Source organism: Lolium perenne, chromosome 4 (genome assembly GCF_019359855.2).
Source record: "Lolium perenne isolate Kyuss_39 chromosome 4, Kyuss_2.0, whole genome shotgun sequence".
NCBI lineage: Eukaryota > Viridiplantae > Streptophyta > Magnoliopsida > Poales > Poaceae > Lolium > Lolium perenne.
In genome coordinates this window covers 254,472,661-254,484,633 of record NC_067247.2, presented here as the reverse complement: position 1 = coordinate 254,484,633, position 11,973 = coordinate 254,472,661, and the positions used below count along the sequence as shown (strand labels likewise).

The following is an 11,973-nucleotide window of genomic DNA, read 5'->3' as shown; positions in this document are numbered from 1 at the left end:
TCAAAGTCTAGAAAACCCTTCCATCCCTCTATTTTTCTTTGACTTTCCCACAGCAACAAAAACGGTAAGAACCCAGAATGCGATATGCCTAGTCGGAATGAAGACACAGAAGCCATTTTCAATAAATTATGAACCCAACATGAGACCAAACACCGCAATATTTCAAATATGGCATATGCTACTAAGTTGCAAGATAAACTGGGTGGCAAATTCCAATCAAGACATGAAGCACCAAAGAAGCCATCATATTAGTTTTAAAATGGCTCAAGATAAGGCTGAGGACATCAAATTCAGAGGTTATCCTCTCACAAAGTACAGAAGCCTAATATCCAGCATCTTCAATCAGATTATGTTATCCTGACAACCCATAGTTACTCTTCCAGACGTCCCAGTATGTCATGCTCCCCAAAAAGAAGGTACCTGAAGTCCCAAATAGCCATGTTAGACTAGCGAGCACCAACTGAGCTTGGTTTGCCAGATCAAAACTGTATGTGCATAGTGTAATTATTACACGAAGCTAGATGCAAGTAAAATATAAGCATAGGCTTCTGTTCTGTTAAAAGCAGATACAAATTTTAAGTGTAGCTCAAAATCTTCTTTGCACCATGGAATAGTACTGTACTTACTATAGAAACTTGATGGATCCTATATTCCTATGCTATTGGTTAGTGTATCTGTTTATACAGCTAAGCAGAAGGAATGCAATTAATTGGTAGGTTGAGTAGCTAGGCTTAAACATAAAACTTTAATATATAATAACAAACTTTTAGAACGCAGGATGCCAACCTTTCTAGAGTAAGGTATCATGCTTTATTTCAACAATTAAGGATTTAAGACTGAAGTTTTAAACAGGCAACCAGCTAAACAGGAAATACCAAATTCATATGATGGATAAGTTTGACATACTCTTTCTCAGCAAGCTTCACTTCAGTTCCTCCGTACCCAGGTAATAGAACAGTATCACCTTCCTTGAGAGATACAGGGATCAGCTTGCCATCCCTATCAGGAACACCAGGACCAACGGCTATGACTTTTGCAGAGTTCAACTGGATTCAAATAACAGATATATTAGGTCAGAAATGCACATAAGAGAATTACAGACCTGGTACGCTATTATGAGCCAAATCTAATAGTTATATCATTTAACATATAGTTCCAAGTTCAAACAATTGAAGAGTAAAACAGGAAAAAAAAATTGACACTCAGTATAATGACTATAAAAGTTGTCCTATCTACATAAGGAGAGAACTTCAGCTTCATTAATCATCACAAATCACCGATGTTTGCTAGACTGGAAACAGATTACACAATCACCACACTCCACATAGGCCTGCAAATGGGAACAACCCATCCACTACAACTTCAAATAGTCCGACATAAAGCTGAAGCCCATGACGAAAGAGGTTTTTCTACAGGATTAAGCTGGACGAGCTTGCCGAAACTACCAAAGCCAAGTATCCAGCATCCAAATGTAGAGCATTGACTTCCTCAAAATGGAGAAAAACTATTGGCCAAGCTAATATTTTCTGGCAGCCTAATTGTTGTATTAAACTGCTAAATGTTTGATTTTCTGGCAGCCTACATAAGAATCATGGGTTAAAGCGGGATTATTTTGGCAGTCCACGGTCAGTCCCACTCAAGGACGACAAACCCAAGGTATACACCATACTGGCCAAACAGGTTGACACAATCATGAACCACGGACCAGCAAAATAGCACGGCAGATGATACATGCATGTTTGTAATGAATTGAATGAGACAAAGTATCATCTTCCGTTCAGACATATCCATCAACCAATGTTTAAGAAGCAAATAAACTAAAGCTACAAAAAGTAATTCAACAACACATTCTTAACATTAAGACGAAAAGATCGTTAACATAGAGTATGCAAGAACTGTTTGGCTTGAACACACTGCCGCTCTTTGTACTAACCTCAAAGAGCCAGGCCATGCCATGTTACTGGGACATTATTTCTAGTTCCCAGTTCTGACTGAAGTGATTTACATTGCGATTTCGCATCACTTCCCAATAATAATTAATGCTTCTAGCACGCTAGAAATCCAGGCAACTAGTTCGATTTTTATTATTATTATCAAGGCCCAGTTACAGTACAAGCGAATGTAACAGACACCGGAGCATACAAAATGGCCAAATCTTAACCAAGTTTAATAGTTCACGACAGGACCATGCCGCACCATCTGACAGATTAACTAAATATATAACCTTTCTTCTCAGAAAGGAAGGCAATTTCCTCCAAACGAAGCATTCATTTCACTGTTCAATTCGATCACGCTACTACAGCTGTGTAAATCGGTAAAACAAAAAAGAACTGAACTAACAGGGTATAAATCGATAGTTCCAGTTCCATGAGCAGAAACGAATCGACGGTTCAATTCGATCCCACTACTACAGCCTTGGAAATCTGTCAAATAAAAACAGCCTAATAGCAGGAAATCAACCGACGGTTCCAATTCCATCAGCAGAAACCAACCAGATAGGTCTGATCTATGGGTAATCAGGGCAGAGAACTCTAAATCTACCAAAATTTCCTCAATCTAACTCGTCACCCAGCCTCCCCAGACCAGGACCCTAGCCAGCACTCACGGATCTAGAATACGAACACGTCGGTACACATAACGACGGAGCGAAAAGATTGAAGGGGGAAGAAAAGGGATCTGTGTGAACCTGCTTGGTGGTCTCCGGGAGGAGGATGCCGGCGGCGGTCTTGTTGGGCTGCACCACCTTCTCCACCAGCACCCTGTTGAGGGACGGGATCAGCCGCTTCGCCATTGCCGCTCTTCTCTTCTTCTTCTTCTTCTTGAGGGACAAGTTGATGGGGATGAGGGGGCAGTCTCTTTGCTTTTTTACGGCTGGCCGCAGCCGCAGCGGGGTTTAGGGTTTTAAGGATGGAAATTGGAACGTTAGTTAATTTACGCTTTCGCCCCGGGAGATAATGGGAGCGTTCCAGGGGTTTCGCGGGAGGTCTAGAAGGTTCCTGGGATTCTGATGCCCGTGGATTCATTGGGCCGCTGATTGATTAACAGGCCGGACCAGGCCCAAATTGCAGAGGTTGTTCCTTCCCTTCCTCTTATGGCCAGTCCACTAAGGAAACATTTTTTTATTTCTTTTTATATGAAAAGTAGGGTCACTAATAGGATGCTCATATACTCCCTTTGTCGGTAAATATAAGATGTTTTAGATATTTCAAAATATACATGCTAAAACTAGACCAGATACATACCAAAATAGATGAATCAAAAAAAAATCAAACATCTTATATTAGTGAATGGAGTAGTTGCTAGAAAGTCTATTCGACAGCCTTTGGCCGCGGTGTATCGCCTTTTTAGAACTACCTAAATTTGTATCTTTGATTGTACTGTTGAAAAATGTTCCTACTTTCGCAAAAAGAAACGAAGCAAACATTTTCTCAATAAAATAACTAAGAAAACATTTTCAGTTCCTCCTGAATAAACAAAAAAAATCAGTTCAAGTGAAATGGTTTAGCTGGAAAACAAAACTAGGCGGTTAGGTTTCTACTCCACCATCGATTACATCTTTGGTGTCGAAGTCCTATTCACACATTGTGGATCAATCATGAACGCCCTCATATAGTCATATGTACTATGTACTAGGACGGATGTTTTCTATGATTTTAGTGTAACCTCATCCTGGTGAGTCCCCACTTTTAAGAATATACTCAAATACTCGATTATCAACATTTGAACGTCCTCACATTCAAATATCAATTCCCTATGTCGGTGGTGGACGAATTACTCGGTCAATTGGCTTAATCCAAGTTCCTTTGTAAGCTTGACCTTCAGTATGGCTGCCGACAGATCAGGTTGGCGGAAGAATACGGATGCTAAACATCTAGCACTCATAGTGGCCATTATGAGTTTTGTGGCATGCCATTTGGCTTGACTTGTGCTCACGCAAGCTTCCACGCAGCGATGAATACCATCTTGGTATTCGTAGATGATATTCGCTTTTACTACAGTAAGCTATTGGAACACTAGAAACATCTATGGGAAATGTTCAGATTGCTCGAACGCAACTAGCCCAATAAGGTGGCGATGTTCAGAGTTTGCCTAGACCCACCAATTTGAAACAAATGTGGGGATTTCCATGGACTCGCATGCTACCATCGCAAGTATATCCGCCATTTTGGGATACTGTGTTTTCCACTAACCAATCTGCTGAGGAAAATGCACAATTCATTTGGACGCTGAAGGTGCACGAAGCATTCATGGGGATAAAACAAGCGCTGACATAGGCCCGGTCCTAGCCCTACCAGATTTCAATCAAGAATTCATCCTTGGGACTGATGCATCGGCAACTGGCGTGGGAGTCGTACTCATGCAAAATTGGCATCCAATTGCCTTCCTCGGCAGAGCACTAGGGGTCATGGATCAGATATTGTTAATATATGATAAAGAGTGTTTGGCTATTCTGTCGGCGATTGCCAAATGGAGAACCTATCTGCAACATCATCAATTCAGTGTTCACACAAACCATCACAACCTAATTCATTTGGGTGTCGCAAATTCAACACAAAAATACAGGATAAGGCTTTTCAGGTTCATGGGTCTGCAGTATATCGTGTGGTACAAGAAAGGAAACGCTAACAAAGTAACAAATGCATTGTATTGGATGCACACTAGTTCAACTATTCAATCAAATTTGTTCATTTTATTTTGTATGCAAGAATCCAAGATGAATTCATTTACCACCACTATCATGTTTGAAGCTCGTGGACCTGTATTTGATAAGTTTGTTTTCTCACCTGCTGATGAAACTCGGTGTGGTCTAGTTTGTCCATGGAAAGATGAAGTGCTCTATGTTGCTAATTTTCTAATAATCAAGCACTGGATCTCTATTAACTGCACAATTGTTGTTTCCTTTAGATTGATTGCACAATTGTTGTTTCCTTTACATTGATGTCAGTATATGGGTGATAGTTTGAGACTGAGAAGCTGTAATTTCTGGATGATCTGTAGCAAAGAATTTAGTCATCAATCCTTTGTATTGTTTTGGAGATTACAACTTAACTGTAGAGGCCCCCGAAAAAAGATCTCAAAATATCAATAGAAGAACCATGGCTGCTTTTTGTTGGTTCATCAATTAAAAAAAACTTGAGGTGCAGCATATGTATATGCATAAAAGAAGATATACCTGGTCCAGTGAGAAAGAAAATATATGGATGATCAGATTGGATCGCTTTCTGTTAAACTCTGGATGGCACGAAAGTTTCCCCAGCTGAATTTTGCAAGCCTTGTCAACGGATATTTCTGATCATTGCCCACTTTCGCTATCAACCGAAACTCGGTTAAAGCACTATCGTTGTTTTCGGTTTGAAAACAGATGGGCCTCTCTTTATGGTTTTGATGATGTTGTGGCTGAAAAATTGGAATAGGGCAGTGGATGGGCGAGACTCGTTTGCTATTTTGTGATGCAAGTTGGCGCACATGTCAAAGTGCTTGTCTTTGTGGAGTGCTCGACATATATCTGATATGCAGCTTCGGCAGCTATCTCCGCTAATGTAGCGTCTCGATGAGGCCATGGACTTTAGAACTCTTACACCAGATGAACTATGCTTCCGTTCGTCTCTAAAGATTAATTTGTTGGGCCTTGCGGCGGTTCAAAGATCTTTTTGGAGACAACAATCTAGAATTCAATGGATTATAGAGGGAGACGCCAACTCTTGTTTCTTCCACAAGAAATAATTTCATCCCGCGGCTTATGTAAGAAGGCACTATTATGGCTAATCAAGAGGCAAAAAAAGGTGTTGCATCGGTTCTCGGATGACCTGATTAGAACCAAGCAAACAAGATCATGCTTACTAAACTTTACAAATCTAAACATGCATTCATCTAACCATGCTGATCTAGATGCTCCTATTCTATAGGATGAGATAAAAGCTGCAATGTTTGATCTTCACTCGGAAAAGGCACCCAGCCCTGATGGTTTTACTCGCATGTTCTATAGACGTTGATGGCTGATACGTCTCAAACGAATATATAATTTCTTATGTTCCATGCTACTTTATTGATGATACTTACATGTTTTATACATAATTTATGTCATATTTATGCATTTTTCGGCACTAACCTATTAACGAGATGCCGAAGAGCCAGTTGTTGTTTTCTGCTGTTTTTGGTTTCAGAAATCCTAGTAAGGAAATATTCTCGGAATTGGACGAAATCAACGTCCAGGATCTTATTTTTCCACGAAGCTTCCAGAAGTCCGGAGGAGATACGAAGTGGGGCGACGAGGCGCCCACACAACAGGGCGGCGCGGCCCAGCCCCTGGCCGCGCGGCCCTGGCGTGTGGGGCCCTCGTGGCGCCCCCTGACCTACCCTTCCGCCTACTTAAGCCTTCGTCGATAATAACTCCAGTACCGAGAGCCACGATACGGAAAACCTTCCAGAGACGCCGCCGCCGCCAATCCCATCTCGGGGGATTCGGGAGATCGCCTCCGGCACCCTGCCGGAGAGGGGAATCATCTCCCGGACGACTCTTCACCGCCATGGTCGCCTCCGGAGTGATGTGTGAGTAGTTCACCCCTGGACTATGGGCCATAGCAGTATCTAGATGGTCGTCTTCTCCTAATTGTGCTATCTTTGTTGGATCTTGTGAGCTGCCTAACATGATCAAGATCATCTATTTGTAATTCTACATGTTGCGTTTGTTGGGATCCGATGAATAATGAATTCTATGTTATGTTGATTATCAATCTATCATCTATGTGTTGTTTATGATCTTGAATGCTCTCCGTTATTAGTAGAGGCTCTGGCCAAGTCGTTACTTGTAACTCCAAGAGGGAGTATTTATGCTCGATAGTGGGTTCATGCCTCCATTAAATGCAGGACGATGTGACGAGAAAGTTCTAAGGTTGTGGATGTGTTGTTGCCACTAGGGATAAAACATCAATGCTATGTCTAAGGATGTATTTATTGATTACATTACGCACCATACTTAATGCAATTGTCTGTTGTTTGCAACTTAATACTGGAGGGGGTTCGGATGATAACCTGAAGGTGGACTTTTTAGGCATAGATGCATGCTGGATAGCGGTCTATGTACTTTGTCGTAATACCCAATTGAATTTCACACTACTCATCATAACATGTATGTGCATTGTCATGCCATCTTTATTTGTCAATTGCCCAACTGTAATTTGTTCACCCAACATGCTATTTATCTTATGGGAGAGACACCACTAGTGAGCTGTGGACCCCGGTCCATTCTTTTACATCGAATACAATCTACTGTAATACTTGTTCTATTGTTCTCTGCAAACATCATCATCCACACTATACATCTAATCCTTTGTTACAGCAAGCCGGTGAGATTGACAACCTCACTGTTAAGTTGGGGCAAAGTATCTTGGTTGTGTTGTGCAGGTTCCACGTTGGCGCCGGAATCCCTGGTGTTGCGCCGCACTACACTCCGCCGCCATCAACCTTCAACGTGCTTCTTGACTCCTACTGGTTAGATAACCTTGATTTCTTACTGAGCTAAAAACTTGCCGTTGTACGCATCATACCTTCCTCTTGGGGTTCCCAATGGACGTGTGCTTTACCATCACAAGCAGCAAAGCTTTTTCTGGCGCCGTTGCCGGGGAGATCAAGACACGCTGCAAGGGGAGTCTCCACTTACAATCTCTTTACTTTGTTTTTGTCTTGCTTTATTTTATTTACTTCTTTGTTTACTGCATTATATCAAAATACAAAAAAATTAGTTGCTAGCTTTACTTTAATTGTTATCTTGTTTGCAATCTCCATATTAAAAAAAACACAAAAAAAAATTAGTTACTTGCATTTGCTTTATCTAGTTTGCTCTATTTACTATTGCTAAAATGAGTAATCCTGAAGTTGAAGTTCGTTCGTTTAAGCAACAAGGGGGCGAATATTTAAAAGATGCTTGGTATAGAATTAGTGATGCTCATAATAGGTGCACTAAGAAACACACCACCACTATCCTACTCAGAAATTTTTATGTTGGTATCTCTAGCTGGAATAGGTATGTGCTTGATTGTCTTGCGGGAGGTAATTTCCTAGGCACTCCTGCTTTAGAAGCTAGTTGCATTATTGAGAGTCTATTTGGAATACCACCTGTTAACGAAGTTAAAACTGAAATCTCTCTTGAAGATGTCATGAAAAAGTTGGAGACCATAGAGCAAAATCTTCCAAGTATTGAGACTAAATTAGGAGAATTACATAATAGTAACGATAAACTTGACAAATCTTTAGGTGGAATTAATGAGAAAATTGCCATCTTAGAAACTTGTGTTATTCATGATAATCAAACCCAAAGGATTAGTGAACTTGAAGAAGCTATGGGAACCTTGGGTTCAACTTTTTCTTCTATTAAGTTTAAGGAGAAAGCTTATGTGGGTAAGAAGCAAAAGTTCATGTATGTCCCTAAGGTGCCTAAACCAAAAAACCATTATAGGCCTAAAATTGATAAAGCTCTTAATACCACTATAGATAAAGGAGCATCTAAGATACCTATTGTGACAAGTTGTGAAGATTATGATGTTGATGCTTCATCCCTTGATGTTACTTGATACACACTTTCTGCGCCTAGCTGAAAGGCGTTAAAGAAAAGCGCTTATGGGAGACAACCCATGATTTTACTTCTGCACTTTTGTTTTATATTTGAGTCTTGGAAGTTGTTACTACTGTAGCAACCTCTCCTTATCTTAATTTTGTTGCATTGTTGTGCCAAGTAAAGTCTTTGATAGTAAGGTTCATACTAGATTTGGATTACTACGCAGAAACAGATTTCTTGCTGTCACGAATTTGAGCAGTAGGCTCTGTAGGTAACTCAGAAAATTCTGCCAATTTACGTGAGTGATCCACATATATGTACGCAACTTTCATTCAATTTGAGCATTTCCATTGGAGCAAGTCTGGTGCACCTAAAAAATTCATCTTTACGGACTTTTCTGTTTTGACAGATTCTGCCTTTTATTTCGCATTGCCTGTTTTGCTATGCTTGATGGATTTCTTTATTCCATTAACTTTCAGTAGCTTTGTACAATATCCAGAAGTGTTAAGAATGATTATGTCACCTCTGAACATGTGAATTTTGATTATGCACTAACCCTCTAATGAGTTGTTTTGAGTTTGGTGTGGAGGAAGTTTTCAAGGATCAAAAGAGGAGGATGATACAATATGATCAAGGAGAGTGAAAGCTCTAAGCTTGGGGATGCCCCGGTGGTTCATCCCTACATATTTCAAGAAGACTCAAGCGTCTAAGCTTGGGGATGCCCAAGGCATCACCTTCTTCATCGACAACATTATCAGGTTCCTCTAGTGAAACTATATTTTTATTCCATCACATCTTATGTGCTTTACTTGGAGCGTCTGTATGCTTTTGTTTTTGTTTTGTTTGAATAAAGTTGGATCCTAGCATTCATTGTGTGGGAGAGAGACACGCTCCGCTGTTGCATATGGACAAATATGTCCTTAGCTTTACTCATGATGTTCATGACAAAGGTTAAAACTGCTTCGTTAAATTGTTATATGGTTGGAAACGAGAAATGTTACATGTGGTAGTGTACAATGAAATACTTGTAGATCATTGAGCTTTGATGATTTGATTCTTTGCAAACGTTTTGAGGTATTTAGATGGTGAGGCTTGCTGGATAAATAAGTTAAAATTAGTAGTGGATTGTTGTCTTTAAGCTTGTGCCGTACTACAAACTCTATTTAAATAGTTGAAGGTGTAGTTGGACTTGATAGCTTTCCATGTCTGAGAGTTCATCGTAATAACTAAGTTGTGCTGAAGGTCGAGGGAGCTAGCGGGGTACTTGTGCCACCGTGAACGGCCCTCCTTGGAGTAAATTTTAATCATGCTCTTAATGTTGAACCTGCTAGATGTTTGCAATAAGCTTGTGAGTTCTTTTTGACTAATGTTAAGCTACGGTTTTTAGCACTTACACCATCTAAATTTGCTAGCATCTTCGGTACTGTGCATTGCCTTTTGCTCACATTAAGAATTGTGCATACTTCGTCAGTACATCCAAACCCGTGGGAGGACTTTCTCTTGTTCTCCTACACATAAGCCATACATCTTCCTCAAAACAGCCACCATACCTACATACCACATCATTTCCATAGCTGTTCCGAGATATATTGCCATGCAACTTCCATTTTACATTACATGTTGTCATTTATTATTTATATATTGCTTTGCATGATCATATACAGCTGATGTGTGGTTTACCCATGTTACGCTAGATCATTGCACATCCTGCTACACTGGCAGAGGCATACAGTTTCATACATCATGTTTCATTCATTATGAGTTATTTGTACCAAAAAGTGTGTTGTCATATTAGGATGTTGCCCCTAAAAGTGAAAAGAGCCATGGAGACCATCAAAAAGAGAAAAAAAATAGAAAAGAAAAAGAAAAAGGAAAAAAAAAGAAGAAAGAAAAAAAAAGAAAAAAAAAAGAGAATAAAGAAAAAGGGGGCAGCATTACTATCTTTTATCCACACTTGTGCTCATGTTTTAGCACCTACAGTATTCATATTCATCATTTGTGCTCAGGTTTAGCACCTACACTCCATATGAGAGAGTTTTCATGTTTTGCTAGTATAACTATGTGGGGAATTTACACTATAGAACTTGGGTTGTATATTCCAATGATGAGCCTCCTCAAAAGTGCTCTAGGTCTTCGTGAGCAACCAAGTTGGATGCACCCCCACTAGTTCCATTGGAGAGCTTTCATACACATATAGCTCTATGTGCATCCGTTGCATGGCAATCACTACTCCTTGCATAGCTTCGATCATAAGGCTTCCTCTTGTCTAATGATCACTTATAGCTTTGTAAGACTTTCTTCCATTTGGCCTTCCAAACCCCCATTAACGTTCTTTATACCATAACATCCTGGTGCTAATACCAAATGCTTGCGCTCACCGATTGAGTAGACTTCGAAACAGTTGATTCATGACGTTCATGTTTATGTTTACTTGACTGAATCCTTCTTATGTTGTGAAAATTTACTTGATGCTTGGAATGAAGGATAGAACTTCTACGCTGAATACTTAACACATCTTTAATGAAATTTGTACGGTTTCATGTCTTTAAAGCAATAGTTCATGAAAACTTCTAGCTTGTTTAACTCTTGCATTATCATCTCTTATATCAATATAGATATTTGCTTTGAATGATTTGATCTCAGCTCATGTGCTTACAATAGTATTGATCAAGATTATGGTAGCATGTCACTTCAGAAATTATCTTTGTTATCGTTTACCTACTCGGGACGAGTAGAACTAAGCTTGGGGATGCTTGATACGTCTCAAACGTATCTATAATTTCTTATGTTCCATGCTACTTTATTGATGATACTTACATGTTTTATACATACTTTATGTCATATTTATGCATTTTCCGGCACTAACCTATTAACGAGATGCCGAAGAGCCAGTTGATGTTTTCTGCTGTTTTTGGTTTCAGAAATCCTAGTAAGGAAATATTCTCGGAATTGGACGAAATCAACGCCCAGGATCTTATTTTTCCACGAAGCTTCCAGAAGTCCGGAGGAGATACGAAGTGGGGCAACGAGGCGCCCACACAACAGGGCGGCGCGGCCCAGCCCCTGGCCGCGCGGCCCTGGCGTGTGGGGCCCTCGTGGCGCCCCCTGACCTACCCTTCCGCCTACTTAAGCCTTCGTCGATAATAACTCCAGTACCGAGAGCCACGATATGGAAAACCTTCCAGAGACGCCGCCGCCGCCAATCCCATCTCGGGGGATTCAGGAGATCGCCTCCGGCACCCTGCCGGAGAGGGGAATCATCTCCCGGAGGACTCTTCACCGCCATGGTCGCCTCCGGAGTGATGTATGAGTAGTTCACCCCTGGACTATGGGTCCATGGCAGTAGCTAGATGGTCGTCTTCTCCTAATTATGCTATCATTGTTGGATCTTGTGAGCTTCCTAACATGATCAAGATCAT

At 40.6% G+C, this 11,973-nt stretch overlaps 1 protein-coding gene across 1 annotated transcript; it reads right to left on the bottom strand.

Moving 5' to 3' along the window:
* Positions 1–224: 224 nt before the first annotated feature.
* Positions 225–2,869, bottom strand: LOC127332224 (10 kDa chaperonin, mitochondrial). Its single transcript, XM_051358498.2, has 3 exons — positions 2,687–2,869; positions 907–1,046; positions 225–420 (listed from the first exon to the last, which is right to left on the bottom strand). The coding sequence occupies exons 1-3, from the start codon at positions 2,789–2,791 to the stop codon at positions 372–374; spliced, it is 294 nt and encodes a 97-aa protein (XP_051214458.1). The 5' UTR covers positions 2,792–2,869; the 3' UTR covers positions 225–371.
* Between the last annotated feature and the right edge of the window lie 9,104 nt (positions 2,870–11,973).

Bases quoted from the DNA above. Each gene is read 5' to 3' on its own strand.
- LOC127332224 (XM_051358498.2), bottom strand. From the start codon at position 2,791: ATGGCGAAGCGGCTGATCCCGTCCCTCAACAGGGTGCTGGTGGAGAAG. The intron at 1,047-2,686 runs GTTCACACAGAT...ATTTGAATCCAG, and splicing joins TCCCGGAGACCACCAAGCAG to TTGAACTCTGCAAAAGTCAT. The intron at 421-906 runs GTATGTCAAACT...TTGGGACTTCAG, and splicing joins GTGAAGCTTGCTGAGAAAGA to GTACCTTCTTTTTGGGGAGC.